Source organism: Manacus candei, unplaced genomic scaffold (genome assembly GCF_025592945.1).
Source record: "Manacus candei isolate 608988 ecotype Guabito, Panama unplaced genomic scaffold, ASM2559294v1 h1tg000094l, whole genome shotgun sequence".
Lineage (NCBI taxonomy): Eukaryota > Metazoa > Chordata > Aves > Passeriformes > Pipridae > Manacus > Manacus candei.
The window spans coordinates 2,298,667-2,324,080 of NW_026138142.1; the positions used below are offsets into that span (position 1 = coordinate 2,298,667).

At 37.9% G+C, this 25,414-nt stretch overlaps 1 protein-coding gene across 1 annotated transcript in view; it reads right to left on the reverse strand.

Annotated features, from left to right (window-relative positions):
- Positions 1-24,743, reverse strand: part of LOC127461028 (sodium channel protein type 5 subunit alpha-like) — a 34,647-nt gene extending 9,904 nt beyond the window's left edge. Inside the window, 20 exon segments of the mRNA XM_051768250.1 lie at positions 338-492; positions 1,129-1,243; positions 3,309-3,758; positions 4,509-4,862; positions 5,751-5,903; positions 6,026-6,253; positions 6,964-6,974; positions 7,194-7,296; positions 9,089-9,280; positions 11,019-11,204; positions 12,508-12,652; positions 13,255-13,318; positions 13,891-14,133; positions 16,231-16,322; positions 16,556-16,684; positions 17,519-17,620; positions 18,770-18,888; positions 20,278-20,575; positions 22,528-22,582; positions 24,701-24,743. Of these exon segments, the coding sequence (XP_051624210.1) occupies positions 338-492; positions 1,129-1,243; positions 3,309-3,758; positions 4,509-4,862; positions 5,751-5,903; positions 6,026-6,253; positions 6,964-6,974; positions 7,194-7,296; positions 9,089-9,280; positions 11,019-11,204; positions 12,508-12,652; positions 13,255-13,318; positions 13,891-14,133; positions 16,231-16,322; positions 16,556-16,684; positions 17,519-17,620; positions 18,770-18,888; positions 20,278-20,575; positions 22,528-22,582; positions 24,701-24,743 (3,237 nt within the window).
- Between the last annotated feature and the right edge of the window lie 671 nt (positions 24,744-25,414).

Sequence of the window (25,414 nt, forward strand, 5' to 3'; positions counted from 1 at the left end):
CATAATGTTTTAAAAACGCTTTAAATATTTAGAGGTGCTATTATTTTATTTAAAAGTGCTAAGTAATTTCAGACTCTGGTTTAGCCCTGTAATTAACGCACAAGTGTAGGAAGAACTATGTTCCATGAAAAACTACAATTCCATATAGTTAAATCCATATATTTAAATATCTTATCTAACTGGGGGAAAGTCTTATCACTGTTAAGGGATGCATTTATTACACTTTTTTCTCTCCCTGCTGGAAGGAATGTCAGAGTAGAAGAAATCAATCAAATACTATTATTTTCCTTTACTGACAACAATCAATGCAAAATTAGAGAAATTAAATGCAATTTACCAGTGCTGCACTGCTCAATACTATCACAAAAATCATAAAATATTCAAACCCGCTATGGTTAACAATTCTGTAGCAGGTTTTCCTGAAGTTCCACCAACTTCGGCCTGGAAACTTAGTGATATCCACTACACAACATGGGACACATTTACCACAATCTGAAAAGAGAAAGAACAGTATATTGGTCTATGGATAATGCTGAAACATGGAATCAAAACAGTATAGGGCATCTCAAAGAGAGCTTCTACAGACTAGAGAAAGAATGTGCTGTTTTACCTATGAGGTGATGCTGTGGTTGAAATGATCTTAAGCTAAAGAAAAGAAAAAACTTGTATGCAAAATTAATCTCTTTTAATAGAGCAACACATACATGGAAAAAACAAATAAGCTTTTGTGCTCTTCTGCAGAAAGGCTGGTGGGCACAAGGAAAAAAGCACCTTTACTTTTATATATCTTTATTTCTTCTTTTTGTTTTAAAAAGAGAGAGTACCTTACTAGTAGGTTAGTCAATTATTATTTTTACTGATTATTTCACTTTATTCCACTGCAGAGACATTACAACTACACTCCCTGTTCACTGCTTTGCACCAGAAACAGTCTCCATGAATCTGTAAAGGCAGCAGGATTGAAGCATGAGAGTCAATGGAGTCTAAGGAGATGGTCAGGTAATCAAAGGCAGATGTCAACTCTGGGATGAGCAGGAAAACAGATTCTGCTAATTTGGACATGTTCCAAGTGGATATTTTTTAACACTGGTTCATTTGGTGTTAGCACAATACAGAAAAGATTCCTACTTTCTCCAAAACAGTCCTTAGGTAGGTGTGATTTTTCAGTCTGGAAAAACATCTCCAGACCAACAGCTGCATCCACACTGCTGGCTTCAGAAAAGCTGTGAGCAGCACCACATTTCTGCATGGGAGAAGGAGGAGAATTTATTTGCTTTTCATTAATAAGGTTAACAAGCCAAAAATAAATGAAATTTATCATTCCCCCACCTCCCTCTCCAAAGAATTCTGCAGTCTATAAATTACCTTACTGTTGCTGAACTACCAAAATGAAATTACAAATAATAGGACAGAAAAAGCCAATCCCTACTCTTTGTTTCCATGCTTTTAATTTAATAAGTTCCTTGGTTTCTTCTTGTCATCTAAACAGGAGATGCAGGAAGAAGAAGACCTTCTTATGCTACAACTTTGGACAAAAGTCTGACTTCTTCAGGTCAATTCAATTCTCTTTTCATTTTCAGAGATACAAACCATGTCTCAAAAGGCTTGAAGATGGGAAGACCTAGCAGGATAGAAATGTATGTATGGACTACACACCTCAAAGAATTGCAATTACTGGTAGGTAACCTACACACTTGTAAAACTAAAGACAATAAGGAAAGCAAATATAAGGAAAAAAGAGTAAAGACATCTATCAGCCATAATGTGTAAATGCCCTGAATGGCATGGAAAGTGAAGGCATGAGGATAGGGATAAGAATGGGAAACCAGAAGAAGGGAGAATTTCCTCTGTCGACAGCCATGATGCTCTACATGAGTCTAAGGTCCTAGGGAATCTTCATCATATACAAAAATGCAATTATTTAAATTAATGGGCACTGCAATGTTTTCAATATTATTTTTAAATATAAACACATTTCAATAATGTATAACAAAGAAAAATTCTGGCAACTGTGCCTAAAACCAGAAAATGCTAATGGGCTTTGACTTTTGGGGGTAGTAATCCAGAAAGATGCTGAACTTCTATTTAATTTTCTAGGTCATTGGAGGCAAGCCATGATTCTCCACCTTTTTTTTGGTATGGAACTGTACTCTACTAGAATAGTAGAATGAGTTGGGTTTCTATACCAGAAAAAGCATGGTTGTTTAGGGAACAACTTCTAGAGAGCACATTTTTGCATCCAGGAATGACAGCAAACAGAATAATCCAGAGAAACAAGTAGCATGTATCAGACATGCTTACAGTAAGTGTGTTTCCTGGTTAATTTCTGTTTCCTTATTTTGTACAAAATTATACATTAAGTTACACCATTAACCATGGCTATTGATGAGACACAAACCTCCATGCTATTACTGTCTCTAGAGAGATGTGCCACCTCCATAGGCATTATAATTGCTACTCTTCAAAAAATCCCAATCTGTCCTGTCATTGCTGAATGAGAGAACAGCTGTGACAGTTTGAATCTCTATCATATTCCACAAGTTGATAAAAGTTAGAATTACCTCTTTTTGCTCTTGCTTTTCATGTGTTACTGTGAAAACATTTATAGTTTCAGGAGTCCCAAAAATCTGACTGAAGCTGCCTGACCTCTGCTGCTGTTCTTTATGTCCTAATCTGTCTCCCTGCAGGAAATAATGTAAAACTGTTGATTTTCCAAATCAGGTGTGATAGACACCTGAAATATCTCAAACAGGCCTATGTACGATCATGACAGTACAAATGTCTAACTCACATGCAGAAAGACTTGAGCTTTATCCTGCCCGATGCAAGAAAATCACAAGATATAAAGGGAAATCCAAAGTATCATAGAGGTGAAAAGGTAATTAAAAAAAAAATAATTCTTTTTTGAGGTGCAGCTTTTCTTCCCATTTTCTTTGGATGCCATGCAACTGCAAAGCAACATATAAGCAGTTGAAGAGGCCTGTGTTAGAAACTATCCAAGTGTAAGACAAAGGAGACAAAAAGAAGGAATGTCTGTCTTCATCAAACTTCGTTTATTTTTTGACAGCAATAGTTGGAAACAAAACAGACAAAAGCAGAATTAGGGCTATCCATGAAGAGAATGGTGAAAAAGTGGATATTCAAAATGTCTTTGGCAAATGAAGACTATTTGGTAGCCCTTGCACTAGAAGAACAAAGAAAGTAAAATGGCAGAAATGACAGAAGGGATAATATTTACTGTTGAGTCTTTGAGATGGCAATTACAGATGTAAGTTACATATTTTGTTTTAAATGTGAATAGTTCATACCTGTTTTCTGTGTTCTGTTTCTGTGAATACAGTGTGCTCATCATCACTTTTGTCACTGTAACTCTCTGCTGCTTCAGTGGGAACACAGGTACTGTGACTGTTGGAAAGATCATATTTCCTTGATATTGAGGAATGCTCTTCATTATGGTAATACTCTGTGTCAAAGCAATTGTTGTCTATGTATTTTCTGACATCTGTCATGGCATAATTATTATCCTCTATGTTTTTGCCAGAAATTTCTTCCAAAGTCTTCTTTTTCTCTGTTTTTCTGAGGCTTCCTTTCATTTTTCTACCACAAGAATCCAGAATTCTGTCTTTCAAAGACTTCAGGCCCTTGAGAATCTGTGCAAGGGCAATCTGACATTTAGTCCTTTCTCCAGGTTCCTCTTGTCCTCCTGAGCTGTGAGTATCCAACAAACTCAGCAGCAGGGCAATGAACAAGTTGAGTACCTTGAAATAGTTAAAGTAAGTTGGAGACACCACTGCTAACAGAAAAGTCACTTCAGAAACCCTCAGTCTTGCTTTCCTCAACCAATGCCATGAAATTATTTACTATTATATTGCAATATTATTATAGTATGATCTGGTCCCTTTCTGGAAGGAATGGCAGGAGAAAACAGAAGGACGTGAGGGTTTGGGTATATCAAATATATTTTCACCTGCTCTGATGTCCATAATGTATGAGGAGATAGATATGTTGAAAAAGAGCAAAGATGAATTTTAATAACACCACCATCCAAAAGGGTCTGGTATAGACCAACAAACCAAGCATATGAAAAAGATTTTGTCTTCCAGTACATTTACATTCCATCTACTATATGTCACACAAACCAGAAAATCTGGGTGTGGTAAACTCTTGATAATTCAAGTTGATAAGCATTAAAAGCACTGAACAGTTGGTTATTGGATCCTATCAACACAAAAGATGAAGAGATCAGATACCACATTATCAGAAGCACTGCACTTCTATGCTGTGGGTAGAGGGAATAATTTTGTATTGCCTCTACATGTTATGTGAGAAAGAGAAAGAGAGGGGAAAAGTAAAAAAAAAAGAAAGATAGAAGAAAAACATGCCAAGTGACATCCAGAAAAGAGAATAGTGTGAATACTCTTGAAATGATAAAGTTTCCCTCTGAAAAAATCAGTTGCCAGTGTAACTGAGTGCATTCAGTAGGGACTGGGAATCAGCTTAAAACTCACCACCAGGTTTCCTATCACCAGGACTGGCAAGAAAATGGTAATACATTTCTCTTTTCCAGCCACTTCCATACATTCCCACATCATTTCAATCCATTCTCCACATAAGATTCGGAATATAATTAGGAATGAATGATACAAATCCTTCATATGCCAGCGTAACTCCACATTGGTGCTTATTTTATGAAAGTTTTCTTCATAATCACTGCCCAGAAGATGCATTCCTAGTACAGCAAAAATAACTACAGTGAAAGCCAAAACCAGAGTGAGGTTAGTCACAGCACTAGATGAATTTAGCATAATTTTCATAAGAGTATTTAAGGTTGGCCAATACTTTGCCAATTTGAAGATCCTGATCTGTAAATAAAACATAAGAGAAAAAAGGTAAAGTCAAACACAGCCCAGACAGCACAGCCCACATAAAAACCAGACCCTGCATTTATCATGCTGCCTTTACTGCAGTAACACTGTCATTTTCCCCAAGAAAGGCTTTTAATTGTTTTGATGCAGAAGTGCTGTGCTTAACTCCAACAGTAAATGTTATTGAGAGCAGAGAAGTATCAAAGGAAGGTTTCAAATTGTTTATGCTAAGTTAGATACGAGAGTGTGCCAGTGTAATAATGTTAATAGCAATAAAAAGTACAGGAATACAACTAAGTAGGTCATGGGTACTTGGAAAAGGTTATGAAATTACTGAGTTTTGGTCAAATGCAATAAGACAAATATTTTTTATACCTCTCACCAAACAGACTTAAAATGGGATCTGAAAAGCCAGGTGGGACCTACTCTATGTACTCCCACGAGTAAAAAGGAGGTATTTAGTCAAATTAGCATTCAGAGCTGTGAAAATCTCTGCATTTATAGGCTTGTGGACTGAAAAAATTAGTAAATTTACCATTAAAAATATGCAGTAAGGACATAAATACAAAAGCAATGTCATACACAGACACCTCAGAACAACTCCTCTTTCTCCCTAAAATGGAGGAAAGCACTGAAGAGCCCTCAAGGCCAAGACTAAGCCCTGAGGAAAGCTCTGTTATTTTACAAATCTCAGCTCAAAAGGAAAAGATGTGAAGGAACTTTTTCTATTTATTCAGTGAAATATTCCTGTTGGCTTACTATTTACCAGCAAAGAGAACTGATTTGAAAGATTCATCAGTAAAATAATGAGAGGGTATTTCACTGTAATCATTCACAAATCTATACAATACACGTGCTTTTAAAAAATAGCAAAGAAATCATTACCTCCCTGAAAGGTGACATATTGGTTCCAAAGCCCATTAGGCCAATCAAAACAACCAAGCTATCAAAAACATTCCACTTGTTCTGAAAATAGTAGTAAGGATCTAGAGCAATGATTTTCAAGAGCATTTCTAGTGTAAAAATCAGAGTGAAGATCTGGAAAGACAAAAAAGAAATTCAGAAAAAAGTCACTGAAGAACTCTGTCTCCTTATGGGACTATTCCAGTATAAATACAGGGTTATAACTCCATATTCAACCTAACATAGACCTCACTTACCTCATTACTTATAGAAATCATTATTCTTTTTTCTGGTAACATGCCAAGGTGATCCATAGCCATGAATAAGGTGTTCAAGACAATGCAAACCATGATAAAGAGTTCAACAAACGGATTCAAAATCACCAATTTCACCTTCTCTTTGACTGCTCTCCAGAATGGACAACAATTCCAAATTAGACACTTTGGAGCAAAACGTTTCCACAATGCAGGACATTTCAATTTTGACTCTAGCAGAGAAAGAGGGAAGGTGGCATATGAATAATCCTGTGTGGAATATCATAGTATGAAGAAAAGGAAAATCAGTCAGAGAAAAGATTGGAAAGAAAAATCAATCTCATGTGAGCAGAATGGCATCACTGAAGAAAACGTTTCACTCCTACTACACAAACTAATCACAGGCTATTGCAGGTCACCATCAACAAATGTCATAATGACAGAAACAGGGGATATCACCCACTTCTTCGTATGTTTATTATTCTTTCCTGTGAGGTTGGGGAGGCCCTGGCACAGGTTGCCCAGAGAAGCTGTGGATGCCTCATCCCTGGGAGTGCTCAAGGCCAGGTTGGATGGGACTCTGAGCAACCTGGTCTAGTGGAAGGTGTCCCTGACCATGGCAGGGGGTTGGAACTAAATGATCCTTAATGTGTAATCCAACACAAACTGTTCCATGATTCTATGATTACACTATTAAAGGATAATAAAGGATCTGCATTAAGGAGAGAAATCACTGTTTCTGGGACAATGACAACCTGTGTCCTGTGAGTTGAACCTGCCCAGCCACAGGTGTCCATAGCTGAGGACAGGGTTATAAGTGAGGTTGGAAGAGAGCTCAGGGGATCTGTAGTGCAACCCCCTTCTCCAAGCAGGGCCAGCCATCAGGTCAGAGACTGCACAACCTCTTCCTCTGAAAATGGGCAACGTTTCTGCTTACACACACTTTGAAATTCTCCTCTTTCAATCAAGTTGGTCAGGCATGATTTACCCTTGGTAATTGTGAGTTACAGTCACAGTTATATGAGATATGAGAATATTTATTTTACTGAAATTGATATTTGCAGCGTAATTTCCCCTAGTGGTTTTAAAATAATGCTGCATGTTTGAGACAGTTTGATCTCTCAGGTCACATTACACAATCTCATAGGAAAAACAGGAAAGAATGACTTACTCAAATTGTCTGTAAGAATAGTGGCTGCACTCATTAACCTCTGTCTTCGGAAAGGATCATTAATAGAGTCCACTGACACATCATAGGACAGCAGGATCTGCCTCTTTGGTTACAAGGACAACAGAAGGTAACATAGCAAGGGAATATGAAAAACTGGCAATACAAAAATTATGTCCAGCATGAGATAAATATGCCTTTTTAAAAACACATTGAAGGGAAGCTTTACTTTGGTGACAATATATAAAACAAAGAATACAACACTATCAGGTCTTTGCTTTAGAAGGCAAAGGGTATTTCATCAAAACCAGTAAATTTCTTCATGAAGTTGTTTCCTTCTGAAAATATTTAATAACAATAATAATGTCATTATAGAAGAAGTATAGAAACATTAATGGGGCAAGGGAAAAGAATCCTTCCATCTTTCCAGTAACTGATGAGAAGAGCAGACAAAAAGAACACTGACCATCAGTTTGAATAAACTATTCCCTATTTAACAATTATAATTATTGATGATTAATAAATATTATACATTTATTAATAGGAAAAATAGTCAAGTAGTTAACAAATATTATTGCTTATTCCAGCACTACTAGGCCTATCTAGATCTCTACTAATATTGAACTGCTTAAAACTAGGAATGGCACTACTTTTATTTTCATTAGAAGCCACAGAACGCTCAGCTCAGTGCTCCTGATGTGAGCTCAAGGACAGACAGGCCAACACTTGTATCTTATGGGATACACTGAATTATTATCAAATATTCTGTTCATGACACATTAACACACACACTTTCTCAAGATTAAGTAGACAATCGTAAAACATGGGCTGCAAAGAATATGTGAGACTCTGAGGTAGAGAAAATCAGAAAGAATTTCACTGAAATTTCACAGAATATCCTGAGTTGGAAGGGACCCATGAGGATCATCCAGTTCCAGCTCTTAAGTGAATGGCCCATGGAGGGATTGAACCCACAATCTTGGTGTTATTAGCACCAGGCTCTAACCAAACAAAGATTCCAGTATCAGGAAGGATATAATTAGAACTACCAGTTGACAGGGAACCAGACAGACTGAGAGTGGATAGACTGACCACATCACAATGCCCAGCACCTTGGTATTCCCTCTCAGCACAACCTGAATGAAACTGATATCCTTGGCCTCAGGGGTTTAATAATCATTATTTCTCTTTGCTAGTTTGATATTTTAATGAAAAAATAACCAAAATTTAGCTGATAGAACTGTCACAGAATGGACATATCAAAGGAATTGCCACTGACCTTGTTACGGCTGCTCATCTGTCTTTAACTGAGGGAAATAACTGGGGATGAGAAACTGGGATTTAAAAAAGGGATATGCTCTAGAGGAATGGTCCATTCAAATTTTTATAAACTGCTTAAGTCCTACCAAAATGTTTCTACCTGATATGCTTTTTTCTCTTTGACTTACTGTCTTAAGCCTCTTTTTGTGATGAAAGTAGAGAGCACATTGTTTGAAGAGTCCTCAGCTGTAGGAGAGACACCAGTAATTGTCATGTTTGTTGCAGTTTATATTTATTTGACTAATGAAAGAACTCTGTGTCAGAGCATCTCGCATTGGATAATGCTCTAGGCTTTTCTTTTGCTTTTGTTTTTTTTTCTTTTTTAATATGAAATTATTTTAGGTACTACTGACAGCCACTTCCAACTTCCCTTTCAAGGCCGTATGTGCTGTCTCCCTCACATCCCAAATACAGTTTTCAGATTGCTTTAAAAAACAAGTTATTCCAATGAATGTAGAAAGGAGGGGAAAATAAAAAAAAAGAGAGGAAAAATTGCAAACAAAGAAAGCTTTTCTGCTCATAGAATTGTCATATCACACCTAGGTCTAATGAATATATTTCCTATTTCAAATACTTACAAGCTTCTTGTGGCAGTGACCAGGTTGTGAATTAAATATTTGCTCCTCTTTCTCCTGATCATCTAAAATTACATTTTGTCTTAAAATAGGTATTTCTTTAATAATCTCTTTTCCTTTTGAATTTTTCAAGTCAGCAATTGGCATTTCAGACCCAACCTGCAAGGCCTTACTGCTTTCTGCTGCAGCCACCTCCTGGAAAAGAAAAGGCCAAAGGTCTGTCTATTAACATAAGGTAAATGCCAACACATGGACAAGGATAATATTCAATTTAATTTTTAATCATGAAATTATTACCCTGTCTGAATGCTGAGGTACTTGGTAAAATGATGATTCCTTACACCTTAATGCACTGCCAGGCAGTCTCATATCTTCGTTCACGAAGCCTAGCCATTATGATGACACCTTAATGATGAAATTGGATAGTTGCTGGGGGATATTTGTATGGCCTCTTACAAATCTGACTTTTTTGACTGCAAGCAGTAAATCAGAGGTCTCTTTTATAAAAAGCTACAAGATACAATAGGTCTTACCAATAATTTTCAACCCATCCTGCTGCCTTGGCTTAGAGCTTCACTTCTGGTGGATGAGAAGCTTGAGATGACCCAGCAGCGTGGGCCTGCAGCCCAGAAATAACTGTGTCCTGGGCTGCATCACAACAAGCATGGGCAGCAGGTCAAGGCAGTTGATTCTCCCTCTCTGCTCCCCTCTCATGAGACCCCACCTGCACTGCTGTGTCCAGCTCCAGGCCCCCCCCAACATCAGCAGGACATGGACCTGCCCAAGGGCACGGAGATGCTCTGAGGGCTGGAGCACCTCTGCTCTGGAGACAGGCTGAGAGAGTTGGGGTCATTCAGCCTGGAGAAGAGAAGGATTCAGGGAGACCTTAGAGCCCCTTCCAGTGCCTAAAGAGGCTCCAAGAGAGCTGGAGAGGGACTTTTTACAAGGGCAGGTAGTGACATGACAAGGGCTAATGGTTTTAAAGGGAAAGAAGAGAGATTTACATTAGATGTTATGAATAAATTCTTTCCTGGCAGGGTGGTGAGGTACTGGCTTAAGGTGCCCTGAAAAGCTCTGGATGCCCCATCCCTGGAAGTGTTCAAGGCCAAGTTAGATGGGTTTTGGAGCAATCTGGTCTAGTGGAAGGTGTTCCAGACCATCCTGAACTGGAGGATCTTGAAGGTCCCTTGTGATCCAAACCATTCTGTGATTCTATGACTCAATGATTATCAGAAATAAAAGCAGGTGATCCCTGGCCCCTTACAGACCAAGGTATGAATGACTGGAACAATACTATGCCAAGAGGAAACACTGTGGAAATCTGATGTGTGTCTATTAACTCTCCTGCTCTCATCAACTGATAGACCTCCTGCATCCCATCACTCAGAAAGAGGCCTGACAACCTTTAAAATGCTGAGCACAGAGGCTCTTGGAAGGCTTTTTAATCCGGCCTGAACTCTGTCAGCACTGGAACTTCCAACTTCTGGGAACTGCATAAATGACAATTTTTCTCATGGATGTAAATGTATCCACTCATATTTCCTTCATGAGACTACACAGTAATAGGAAGAAGGAATACCCAGAGAAAGGAATTTCTGTCCACAGCAATAATGGTAGTGTACAAGAACGGGGAAAACCATGGAGTGCAGCACCTATGCAATACCATAAAAGCTACAAACTTGCCAGTAAGCCATTCCTATACAATGTCAGGTCTGCAAATCCTAAAAGTTAATGATGGTTTTTTGTATCACAGAAATGTTTATATATTCAAATACATATATACATACACACATGGATTTATAGAGACACAAAGAGAAATGAAGTGTGAGAAAGTATTGCAAGAAGCACATGTTTAATTCAAAACATCATTTCCCTAATTCACATACAGAAGAAAACAGAAGGAACCACTTATTTTATGTAATAATTTACAAACCTGTTCTTTCTTTATAATGTCTTGGGCTTCCTGAAGTAGTTTTTTCTTGGTCTCTCTTTCAGCTCTGTTTTGCTCTTCATATGCCGTAGTTACCACAGCCAAGATCAGATTGAAGAGATAAAATGAGCAGAGAAGGATGAATACCACAAAAAAAAAAAAGCAGGTCACTCCAGATGTACGGATAGTCTGTGAGGAAAAGATAAAAGTTGTGATATATTCTAAACAAACTATTATTTACAATACAATTTCAAACTAACTTTAAAAAATTTCTTTTCCTATGCAATACAAAGGGTTAACATACTGTACTATTTTTATTAAACAACTATTTTTATTAAATTATTAAGATCAGCCTCTGGTCCAAGTTATACACGAGGTCTAGAAATACACCCAGTCAAGAGTTCCCTCAGCCTTGAAGAAAATGGATTTCAGCTCTTAAAATCCTCTCTATGTTCACACCATGTTTTCTTTCTAGCATAACACCTCAAATATTCATAACAATACCTTAAACTGCACAGAAGAATTAATAAGACCCATTCTTAAAATTAAATTCAATTAAATATCTCCCAGCAAATCGGGTAAATGAACATCAAAGGTTAAGTTATGAGAAGACAACTTCAGCAGTGAAGAGCTATAGAGGTGACTACAGAAGAAATTAATGAAACTCAGAAATAAAGATGGGATTATCTAAACAACCATGAAAGATGTTATAATTACAGAATCGGAGTGATTACCTTACTCTTACATTTGTTTAAATGGCAGCAGAGGAGATGGCTCAAAATTAAGCTCTGAGACATTTCAATGACAAAAAGAAATTATATCTATTCTAAAAAGAAGTCTTAAGTTAATAAGGGTTGAAGGAAAAAAAAGTTAAAATGGAAAATATGAAATTTACAGAACAAGGCAGAGGATAATTCTTGGCTAGCAAAGGCACTGTATAGATATAAGGGATCCAGAGAGTTGTCTACATGCATTTTTATAGCATTTCTGAAAAAAAAAAACCCACCAGAATTCAAAAGGTACATTCAACTCTCTGAATCAAAACATCAAGCCTCCAAATTTTTAATGTCAGTTGTCAAAAATGATCTGAAACTAAAGTGTTGAGCCAAAAGGTTTGGTGAGGAGTCAGGACTTAAAAGGAAGAGGAACAGAGAAGGCAACAAGTCCTCACGCTCCCTGCAGCAGCAGTGAGCTCACTGGCTGGATCTGCTGTATATCCCAATCCTTGGGTGGTCCCATTCTCATATTTCACTCTTAACCACTGACCCCAGCGTGTTCTCCTACAGAACTATGGGCATTCCCAACAGGATTGCTCCCATTCCATGTCCCTTGCAGAAGGTGTTACAACTTAGTCACTTGAACCTACTCCCTTAATATTTACATGGATTTTGAAGGAAATGTGCTGTCAGTAAGGTTAAAACCAGCAGAGGTTTTTCTAGTGGCTCTGAATTGCATGTGTCAAGTCATTCTATCAGGTAATAAAAGTACCCACCTGTCTGTAGAGACGCTCCCAGGAATCCTGTGTCATCAGACGGAATACAGAGAGGAAGGCCCAGCCAAAATGATCAAAACTTGTATAACCAAAGTCAGGATTCTGCCCAATGTTCTGGCAGGTATAGTTTTCTGGGCACTCTTTCCTAACGACAAAATAAAGATTAAACAATATTTACTTGGAAATTTAACAGTACCCGAAAGCACCCAATAGACAACACCAAATTTGTTCAGTTTATCTGAAAGTCCATTTCATAATTCCTCAATTTAATTCTGCCAGAAGGGCTGATTTATACCAAACCATCCTAGAAAGCCATTTGTCTAATCAGAGAAAACTGGACAGAAATCTTAGTTTAGGACTAGACAAAAAGTCTCTCATGATGTTGGATATGTGCAAACAAATACACAGAGAGGGGGAAAATGGAATTATTTTACTTCTAAAAAATTCACCAAGATGAAGAGAGGAGAGTTTATTAATATCTAACAGGTCTTTACTGATCTCTTCTTCTCCTCATTTATATCATTCTACCTTACCATTACATTCCCAGTGGTTAGCAACAAATTACATACATAACTGGTTGCATCCTTGTACTTCATTCTTTTTCTGAGATGAAGCATCTGCCTTTAATGACACACATGCACCCTATCTTCCTGAAAAATCATCACCATTCCTTTAGACCAGAAATAAAACCACACCACATCTGGAGGAACAAATTAAGAAAATACTAAAATTGCTTTGGTCACTTACTCAGGATCTGAACTGAAGCCACAGAGCAATATGTCAGAAGAGCCATTCATTCTGTGGCAGATATCTAATAAAAAATAAATCAAGGAATCATAAAATCAGAAGTTGTCAGTTTGCACAGCCTTCTGACACGAAACTATACATTTACTGCACTTGATAAACACCCTGATGGATCAAAGCTCTGGGAAGGATCCTTTCACAACAAAGGATGTATAGGGCTGATTCTCAGCAAATCTGTCTCTGTGACTGATTAAAAAAAGTAGCGACTATTTACTGCACAACTCACAATGTAAGATTTCATTTGGTCTCTGCTAAAAGTAAGAATTGCTGTGAGAAGTATTTTTCTGAAATACAGAAAAAGTGATGGGAAAATAACCATTCCCTGTGCAGTACCCCTAAAATTAGGACCCCTGTACCGTGCACAGGTAAAAGGGCAAATGCTTATAGAAAACTCCGCCCCATCTATCCCACAGACTGCTGATCTTTCTCCAAATCCAAGATTCACTAATTTCACATTCACTGGTTCCAGAGACTTCCTATTAAGACTCGTGCCAACGGAAGGGTTTTCCTTCTTGGGAGAAAGACATGCAACTTTAGTTTAACATACCTCTGAAATTCAAGACATTCATAGGAAGATACACAGATTATGTAAAGAGAGAAAAGAATAACATTTACCTTCATCACTTGGTACATAGATCTTGGGATCCTTACATAATGAGTCACTGTACACAGTATTATTGAGGACACATTTGAATCTTAAGTTGCCCATAAAAAGCTGGAGGCCTATTAGGGCAAATATACTCAAGCAAAATACAGTCAAGATCAACACGTCAGCAAGTTTCTTAAGAGATTCAACAATTGAATTTACCACGATTTTCAAACCTAGAAAAATAAAATCCAAAAATAAGCAAAATGAGAAGAGGAATGCAGTGATATTCCCATATGACAAGACACAGCAGTTGCAAGTCTGTTAAAAACAATCAGAGTAAACAGGTTTGTAATTTCTGAGTATTAAATGAGGTAAAACAAAGCATAGGAGTGAGTAAAGCATTTTTCCCTAAATTTCTTAATCATAATTTCTTTGGCTTCTTTTTAGTACTAACACTAATTTTACTATCTTGCAAATTCTAAATTAAGATGGTAGACTAGCAAAGTCTTTAATGAATAGCAGCAGCTTTCTGTATCTCTGCTTGATTAACACTGAACAAGTACTCCACTTTGTGCCAAATACACATTACAATGAAGGACAGCTTCTGCTGGCCTCGGGGAACTCTGCCTTAGAAGGTAATCCCTTACAGATGCCACCAGTTTAAAAGCAAAAGGACATTTACGACATTAGTAAGGAAACATATAAATGTTGGGGACCAGCCAGCTGGAACACAGCGTGGTAGAAAGAGTCCTGGGCATTCTGGAGGACACCAACCTGAACTTGATCCAGCAACAGTGCCTTGTGACAAAGAGGGTGACTGTTTCCTGGGTTGCATTAGGCAAAGCTTGGCCAGCAGGTCAAGGGAGGTGATTGTTCCTCTCTACCCAGCCCTGGTGGGGCCACAGCTGGACTACTGGCTCCAGTTCTGGCCCATGGACACACTGCAGAGTCCAGCAAATGGCCACAAACATGGGGAAGGGACTGGAGCAACTCTGCCACGAGGAAAGGCTGAGTTGGGCCTGGTCAGCCTGGAGAAGAGAGGGCTCAAGGGGGATCTCCTCCATGTCTGCACAAATCTGAAGGGAGAGTGCAAAGAGGATGGATCCAGGTGCTTTTCAGTGGTGCCCAGTGCCAGGGCCAGAGGCCATGGGCACAAACCGAGACATGGGATGTTCCATCTGAGCATCAGGAACCACTTTTCTACTGAGAGGGTGACTGAGCACTGGCACGGGTTACCCAGGGAGGTTCTGGAGTTTCAATCCTTGGAGACTCACAAAAGCTGTCTGGACTTGGTCCTGGGTAACCAGCTCTCCGTGGCCCTGCTTGGGCAGTGAGGCTGGACCAGACGACCTCCAGATGTCCCTTTCAAACTCAACCATTCTGGGATTCTGAGAAAATGCCTTATATATGAACTTAACCCCAATACTGAGGCAGAATCATTGAATCTGAGGTATGATATAAGCAGACAGTGATATCCAGGATTTTTCATAAGAAAAAAAGTCAAATTATACTTGATCTCTGTTCTCCATGCTGAATATGAAAGGAAAAGTATTATGTGTGGTTTTGACAATAAAATTAAACACTTTCTATGTTTAATTCCTGCTATAATTTCAGAGCTAAATCAAAACTACATTTTCAATTACATAGAAGAGGTAAAGTTACTATATATTATGACAACATATACAGTCATTGACAGATTTTCAAATGAATTTTTGCAGGTAGACCCTCAAATCATCCTTTGATATCCTAGTTAGGAGCATGACATATCGAGTATCTGGATGGTATATGCAACATATTGCTGAAAGTATTACACAGAATCCAGATAGTGGCTGGGGTCAGCAAGGAAACAAATGAAAGTCTCAAATATTGTGAAGTCAGCATTCTCGGGAAGAAACCAAAGATGATTAAGCCAATGAATCTTAGCAAGCTAATTAAGTTAAGGAAACAGAAATATGGGAGTATAACCATATTATGTTAAGAGAACACATCAAACAGAGGAGGCTGCTTCAGGAACACAAAAGTAAAAGAACAAAGGCATCGGACTAAGTAAAATTGAACATTAGTGATGGGACGAAAAATGCAGAAATTAAATTTGCCTTTGTCAAAACCATTTGGAGGAAAGATGATTAAAACAATTCTGTTAGGATGCTGCTGAGAGTTACTACAGATTGTAAAAGGGTCACACCTAAAAGCAACTATATATATACAATATTACAGGATCCCATTAGAAGTCACAAAAAATGACCAGAAAGCTGCAGACAAGAACAGGAGAGGAATCAGAATCAGTAGACTGGTGAAATGGAGAGGATAGCAGTAAGATTGTTCCTTACCTGGTATTACTGAAATGGCTTTCAAAGTCATCAGTACTCTGACAGATACAAAAAGTGAAACATCACCTATATCTATAAATGTAGCAACGTACCTATAAAATGAAAGCACATATAACTGAATGACAAGGATGTAACTTTCAAACCATAACCAAAGTTGAGCCAGTCTATGACTATTTTTCTCTTTGCACATACGCAAATAGTGGTTCAAGCACAGTAACTCTTTAGAAGGTAGGATGCCAAACACTCTCAGGAATTTCAGCAACATCAAATAGTATTAAATCTGTGGCTTTTTCCCTTCAGTGTAAAAGAACTGAGTTGTACTTACATTACAATAGTAACAGACAGATCCAAGCAGTTCCACGGATCTCGAAGGAAGGTAAATTCATTCCAAACAAATCCTCTTGCTAGTATTTTTATCAACATTTCAGCAGTATATACGCCAGGAAAAGCAATTCTGAGGAGGAAAGTGTTTATTAGGATTAAAGAAATAAAAACATTAATGAGATTGAGTCACATTCAGGCATTTTCTATGATAGGACAGATTATATTACTTTCTGAAGCATCATGGGTATCAGGTAATGTGTTCCTGAATTCTATAAGACTGCAGGTAGTAAATCTGTAACCACAAAAGTTCACAGAAGCCTATGATATTATTTCTTGGTGAAGGATAGCTCACACTTCCTTGGCAAACATTTTTAACACTGTGTTTATATTCTAAAGCAGGCTGGAAAATCACAAGGCCTCAACATTCTGGCAGAACAACAGAACGAAAGAACAATTGAACAAAGGCGTATTTCAGCCTGTAAAGTTTGCACATTTTATAGTTTTTGTCTGAGAAAAACTCTATCATGGCAATCAAACCTACAGAAAATTAACCTATTCTTATCACCATGCTTACCCCCAGAATGGACACTTATCCCTTTCTAGTTTTTGCATGAGCCAACCATAACAGACATTCAGGTTACTTCTGTAGAATGAGAGATTTTAAGTTAGAATTCTACCCCACAGACTCTCTAAAAGGCTCATTCCTTAAAAGAAAAAATGGGCCAACCTTCTATGTCACAGCAGATGGCAAAATTAGCCAACACAGAGGAAAGGGCACATGGTGTGAGCCTCTGAGAAAAGGCACTGAAGCTCCACCAAAGACTGGGAGATATAATAACAATCCTCAATCTTCCTCAGAGGTCTGACTGAGAATTTTCAAGGCCCTGAATTAGATCACCACATTGTTTAAATTTTTTGGTCCTGCATGTGAATATTCATGGAAAAAGAGGGAACACAGAGCCACTGAGATACTTACTCAGTCCAGTTGAGTGCTGGTGGGAGCTGACGTACAGTCAAAAATGAAAAATTGAGGTACACAGTAAATAAAATAAAGACCGCAAACCATGTGAATAGTAAGTTAAGGAAAAAATGCTACATTATAAAACAATGAAGTTCACAGAAGATCCTGTTTTCCACACAGAAAGCATACAGACATTCAAATAATGACTTTGATTTTGAATATGCTCAGGACTTTTCATGTGTTTTCCAAAGAAACTAAGTTAGAACTTAAGTGGGATGTAACATGTTTAACAGAAGAGATGAGAAATATAAACTAATGAAAACCAGTTGAAAAAGCCTCATTACTAATAACCAATGTTCTTTGAAACTGGGATTCCATATCCACATGTTAGCAAAACACCCCTCTGCTCTGCAGGAGTTCAGAAAGCATTCTCACTTTGTGTGGCAGGCAGTGAAAACATGCATAAGAAAAAACATTCTTTCATAAAAGTTCACCAGCCATCTAATAAAACTGTTTGGGGTGTTTTTTAAATAAACTTTGTTTTTAAATGTAAGGTTTAATTGAAAGTGAATACTAAATTTAGCAATTTCTAATACTAGGAATACACATTCAAAGTCAGACATAAGTTCCATTAAAAGGGTCTATTTTCACAAATCAATAATTCCAAATGAATAGAGATATTTAGCAGAAAAAGCAGAAACTACTCACTTGATGTTTTAGCATCTGCAAATCCTTCACATTCTGACATTCTCCAAGCTACAGTTCTATTGTCTCAAAAATATGAAAGATGGGCACTCTTCAGAACATTCTAAACTTGAGTGTGGAACACATTTCTTAGGAGAACATGAGACTCTTCCAGCAAAGCTTCACCATAAATCCCATCTTTTATATCTTAAAAACCAGGGAGTCCCTGGTTTGATTTGTTTCTTTGTTTGTATGTTTTTAATTTAACCTTGTGACCAGAGCAGAGATTTCAAACAAGTTCTGGCAAAGGGCTACAATATCATACAATAGCCTCTAAAGGTTGTTTCATACCACTATCTGCAAAATTGATTTTAAATATCAGCTTGTATCAACATCATGGAAATATCTCAGCTCTTGTAACATTAGATTCAATATAACTTCTAAAAAATCTCTATCAGCCATATCTATATCAGAGCTTATGTTCACATTAATATAAAGAAAGGAATAGAATGACAGAAAATGGTACAGAATATTTTAAAATTCAAATAAGGGAAACCAATGAAAGGATATGAATTGGTCAGAATTTTAATTGCTGCTTTTCTGATTGGATTAAAAGGACCAAACATACACAAGGCAGGCGTGGCAGTAAAACGGAAAATAGTCCTCTGTTTGTTTAGCACCATAAAAGTCTATAAAGAAAAGATTCATAGGATATGAAATTTTTAAACTAATTAAATTTCCCCAAAAAGGAAATGTTCAGGTTTTCAAGTCTGCATCTAGAACTATATAAAAGTGCAATTATGAAAAAAGCTTTCCTGTTTTCTTACTTGGAGCTGTGACCTGGCCATACACACTTGGAAGGAAAGACAGCAACTCTATAAAAGTGCATTACTGCCTGAGAGGAAGAAGCAGTCATGAGAATGAAGGGCAAGCGATCATATTCCCTTGGTCAAAGTAATTTAACTACTTAAAGCAATTAACTAGTAATTACTATTCTAGGACTGTAACAGTAGTCACAGTCATACTCAGAAGTATCTCACTCTTGGATAGTTTTATAGGCTACAAAACCTTATTTACAAAATACACATTGGGTAGGACAGCCAGAATTCCAGACATCCACAGGAAAAATTAAAAATTTGAAGTATCCCCAAATTATCAAGCAACTCTGTAAATTCCTTCTCAGCTACCTCAAGTTCCACGCAGCTCCGTACTTGTGCTACACGTAAAAATGAGATATCATGAACGAAAAACACAGTTTCCTAATATACATTTCTTCAATTGAATCAGCCTCAGTTTCTCTTCATCAACACTATTACTTTGATTACTTGGAGAAAACAAATCTCTGGAAGAACAAAGTCTTCTGCATGTTCTCCCATTCAATTATTATATTCCAATGCCTTGCTGGTCATTTCATAAAGACAGCAGCACAGCACTGCATGGAACCTCCTGCTCTTCAGGTCAAGTCCCCCTCAACAGTAAGCAATCATACAACAGACACTTAATTGAGGAGGGATTCCTACATCATCTACTTTAGACACTCCCCCAGGCAACAACACCAACCCCTTTGCAATTGCATGGAGGATTTCCAATATAAATATGGTACAATAAACAAAGTCAACAAGACATAAAATAACAGAAAATTAATTTACAACAATGCAAATACATGGATTTGCTACACAGTGTGCTGGAAATCTCTCAAATATGCCTCCCCTAATTGGTATATCATCTACTCTTGGACAGGCCCTGTTTATACCACAGGGAGTTCAGCCTCACAGGCATCATAGAAATTGCTCTGCAAAACAAAGCATCCCTTATCCCAGAATATATTTCCTGTAGAAGTGTATCAATCATGTGTATTATGTTCTCATAATTAAATCTGACTGTTGACTGGAACTGAAGATACCTCTTCATGCCATAAAGCAGAGCACACCTCAGCACTCCTGCCCCAAAAGATGTCAGGAATGTTGAAAGACCTGTCTGCACAACAATCAAAACCCAGCATCTCCCAGCTAGAGCTTTTACTATCTCTTAAGAGTCCAACAAAGTTAAATCAAAGAAATGCTTTTGGAAGTTTTAACCTTGTGATCACTGTAGTATGGATCAAAATCCTCCAGGGGCTCCCCAATGAGCTCTGATGGAATGTCCCCATAAAGGGATGGCAGCTTTTTGCAGATTTGCAGATCAAGCTGGGGAGTAACTTTTTCTTCAACTCCTTGGTCCTTATTCTTCTCTTTTTCTTTGTCTGGCTGCTTTTTTTTCTCACCAATTCTTTGCTCAATTGCAGCCAAGGACTCAGGGGTGAAACGTCGAAAGCTGTTAGCTTCTGATGACCAAGACAAGCGATCCATTTTTCCTTCTGAAGGTTTGTTTCCAGTGCTAGAGGCAATTTAAGTAAAAAAGCTATGAACAATTAGAAAATAACAGAAACAATACACAGCTTTAAACTACTATCTATTAGATAAATGATTTCTGACTTCTATGAAACCTGCATCAAAAGTGAATAGAATAGAGTAGAACAGGAATTTCAGCGGGAAGGGACCCACAACAACTAACCAATGCAACTGTCTGAGCAATTCAGGGCTGACCATGTTAAAGCTGTTCCTAAGGGCACTCTCCCAGTGCCTCTTGAGCACTGACAGGCTTGGGGCATGGACCACCCCTCCAGGAAGCCTGTTCCAGTGTTCAACCACTCTCTTGGTAAAGAAAGGCTTCCTAATGTCTCACCCCAACCCACCCCCAGTGCAGCTTTGTACCATTCCCACACATGCTGTCACTGGATACCAGGGAGAGAAGCTCAGCACCTCCCTCTCCACTTCCCCTCCTCAGGAAACTGTAGAGAGTGTTGAGGTCACCCCTTGGCCTCCTCTTCTCCAAACTAGACAAGTCCAAAGCCCTCAGCCCCTCCTCACAGGACATTCCTTCCAGCCCTCCCACCAGCTTTTTTGCCCTCCTCTGGGTGCATTCAAGGACCTTCACATCCTTCCTAAATTGTGGGGCCCAGAACTGCACGCTGTGCCCCATGTGAGGGAGGCCACCCCTGTGTTTGCTCTGTTTGAGGCACCCAGGATATAAGGCAAAACCAACTAGAAGCTCATTCATGTAAAAGAAAGAGTAATGTAAAACAAACCCCCAACAAAGATCAACACCTAATTCTTTGAAACACTCTGCATTTTTCATTGCTGAGGTCCAGCTGTGCTATTTCTGTCTTGTGAGCTCACTTATGGACCATAGGTGTTAGAGAATCAATAACCTCTGGTAATTACAGCTCTCTTCTTCAGATGCCAATATATTCCTTTTCAAAAGAATATGCAAACAATAATCTTTGTGCAACGATTTCGTTTGGGTTTATGGGACTTGGGTGGTTTTTCTTTTCTGCCTCTGGGACTTTACAAGCAAGTTCAGATCTGATCAGGAACCACAGCTCAGAGATTAGAATTTGCCATGGTAACAAAATGGAAGCATATAACCAAAGAACTGGTACTTTGCCAAACCACACAGACCCATTTCCAATTGAAAGCTCAAAAGATAAAGTGAAAATCAAGATGCTCTTTCTTGTTTTTTTTTTAACTTTTAATAACTCTAAGAAGATCGAGTTGATCTTCAAAGCAATTTTAAGGACAACAGAGAGACTGAGCTTTTTGGGAGCTATATTGACTGTAATAAATGAAACAAAGAAAAATGTTTTAGCAAATACAAACATCGTTTTAGTATTAAGGATTTGGGAGATGAATTTTTGAAAAAAATTGAAGACTGAATCTGGCAAAAGCAGTGATCAAGAGCAAAAAAGCCTTACACATTCCCTTCAGCAACAGTGACCAGAAGTCATAATTGGACAAGCATTCATGGACAACGTGAGAGGATTTCTTCAACAGACCTGTACCAGCCACATACCAGTGCTCATATAGAACAACAGACTTTTGGGCCTTTCAACAACTGCCAGGTATGTACAGACTGTGACTTGGGTTAGGAAAGAGGAAGCTAAGAACATGTGACTGAAAAAAATCCTTGTGATCCAGGTGGCTAAATCGTTTTAAAAAGACAGAGTGACTACTCAGAATTCCTGAAGCTCAGCTGAACTCAGTCACCTCGTCAGCTGCTGAACCAGCTGAATTTTTAAGTCAAGACACTGAGGTAAAGTGTTACCCTTAGAAATAATTTCAGTCTTTGCATTAGACAGAAAGTCTCCCTAGTTACTGATTCTGGGAGGGAAGACACAGAACCAGCGTTCCCAGAAGTAGCTGAAGGACAACTGAATGTGATTTCTTCTAGAACTTGGGAGAACAAACTTGGGGGTGTGTAGCTACAAGGAAATTGTAACAACACACTACCTAAAGTGTGCTGCTGAGGCAGATACAATGCTCGAGTCCAGATCTGCTCTTTCCGCTACAGGACATGAAAGAAGTTCCCATTTAAATTCAATTAAGAATTGAAAATGCTGCAATAGGTTTTGATATCTCTGGCCCCGTAGCAGACAGTGGTCCATCAGTAACAGACACAAATCGCGGCCAAAAGAATGTAATGAGGAATTGTGGGGGTTGTAGTTTTCCGGTCTCTCGCGCATGCTCAGTAAAACACTTGGTTGTCATTGGTTGAGAGATCATGTGACACATTGGAACGCTGTATTTAAACTGCTGCCTTTGTAATAAAGTCAATCTCGCTCGGCCAGAGCGGGGTTCGTGCCTTATCCAAACACCTCAACTAATGCACTGAGGGGACCTTCAGTTACCTGCCACTCTGGGCAGGATCAGGGATGCAAAAACACATCTTCAAATTCAATTTTTGCTTTTAAGTGGAAATTATTTCTCTCCTCTTGAGAGGAAGTGAACTCAGTGTGCGAAGCTAGCCCAGCTCTGAGGTCAGTCTAACTGGCTTAAGGCTGACCTTGAATACTGCAAAAATGACACAGCAGCTTTTCAAGTCAAAACCCGAGGAATTCCACAGAGACTGATCAAATTTACTGAACAAATGGTGTGCAAAGCAATAGAAAGGGATGAACAACAACTTGTTAAATGAAGCAGACACTGGGCACTACTAAAGTACAATTTGCTATTAAACTTTCTTAAGATAAAAGCTGAGCTTTAGGATAATTTTCTAGAATAGCAAAGTAATGCCAAAACCCGAATCTATTAATACAATGTTTAAGAGACACAATTTACAAGATGCTTCCTGGGGCAATGACTTATCACTAGAGATGATAACTAACAGATTTAGACTTTTGAATTGAAAAACAAAATACAAATTCAAGGCTTATACACAACTACTTGATTTGGTTCCATCTATACAAATTTCAGAACTCCTTTCAGCTCCCTAAAAGCACAAAGAGTTCCTTTTAAGTGTGGCAAGGTAGCAGCAATCAAACTGTTGACCATTAGATCTCCAACAGTCCATAAAAGTGGAATTTAAACTCATAGAACTGCACAGTAAAACACAAGCAAAGTCATTAAGGGGCATTTTTGAGGAGTTTCTCGAGATAGGAAAACTAGAAGGAACATAAACAAGAAAATGTCCTTATTTATGTTTCAATCTAGTTTTACATGTATTATAACCACTTCTGTGCCCCAAATTATTTCTATCCATTCCCTTCTCAAGAGCCACCCACCGAATATTTCCTGTGAGCACCTGGATCGGAAAAAACAAAGAGTAATCTAACTGCTTAGTTTGGTGTTTGGATGCATTCAGTGGATTCTTCTGCAGGGGAATAAAGATGTGTTCATTTCTTCATCTGGAATAAGACAAAATGAGAAAGCTGCTCAGAGCAACACCTTAGGAAACAGGACAGACAAATCTCTCTTTTCTGTGCTGTACAATACCTTGCCAAAAGCTACAGCGATCACCTACTCAGTTTTCATAAAGAGTAAATACTTCTGCTCAATAATTATCATAATTTTCTTTATTTAAATGTCAGTAGTTATCAGCAGATCTAAGAGATTTTAGTCCTTTATAAAATCAAACTTGGACGTTCTAAAGGACTACAGGTAAAGAAAATTCACTATGTCAAGATGAGTATAAGATTAGTACTACAGCTGATTTAAGGAATGCCATGCATAAGCTGAAACAACAAAACAGGACAAAAGGTAGTCAGTAATTAATATGAAAAATATATCAGTATTTAGTAAAACGTTTTCCTGGTACATGGATGTTATAGGAAGAGCTACATATTTACAGCCATATAGTGATTGTATATTAAAGGCACATTTTCTTATGCAGCTTCTCCCTGTACCTCAAATAAAACCACATCTAAGACTTAAAAACCTATGTGTACGTATTTTTGTGTATATAGGCACACACTTGTATACATACATCCCTGAATATTTTGATCAAATTCACATAGATATAAACTAAAAAAATAAGCAATTGAGATTTTTCATGGTATAAAAATATTTAGCAAAACCAAAATGCTTACAACATCCCGTTCAAAATAAAAAACCTTCACACTGCTTTCTGAAGCTAATGTTGTCTGGCTTTTATCTCCAAAGAGGCAGAAAGTCTTTGTTTTCTCACCTTCACCATTCTGTTCCCAAGAACATCCTTGCTCCCTGGCCATCTCCCATGCAGAAAGTTTTCTTATGTACTGCAATGCCTGGGGGAGGGACGGAGGGAGGAGCTTGGTTACATTTCTGACAGCAGTAAATGAAATTTTGTGATCTCACTGACAATACTGTACAAGAGGGAAAATGCTTGGGTGATACCTTTGAAGAATAATCACCTAAGTATTAATCCACTATTTTCTTTCTGCTGAAATTATAGTTACACTTATTAAAAGCAAAGAGGGATTTTAGTTCAATTGGAAATATATCTGAAAGATATAAGAAAGCAATTGGTTTCCTGTTTCACATTTCATTCAGAGTTTTTAACCAGCTGAATTTTCAGGCATGCATTATATATTGGCACCAAATTTACCTTGTAGCAAAAGCTTTTGGTTAGAAATTAGAATTACATACTATTCATTTTTATTCCGTCTTTTCTATTTTTCACTATTCCCAGGCTATTGTGTATGTTCATTATGTCTTTTACAGACAAAATCTGAAAGTCAAATATACTGTCTCTTATATACAAGATCAGAGCCCAAAATACATTAAGTATCACACTATAAAACCCCACAACATTTATCCTTGGATCTGAAATTGCTTGTATGTATTTAAATAAATGTATAAAGCCTGCTAGCAACAGGTATTGGACAGTAACACAAACACATTAATGGCAAGCCCTGGTGCT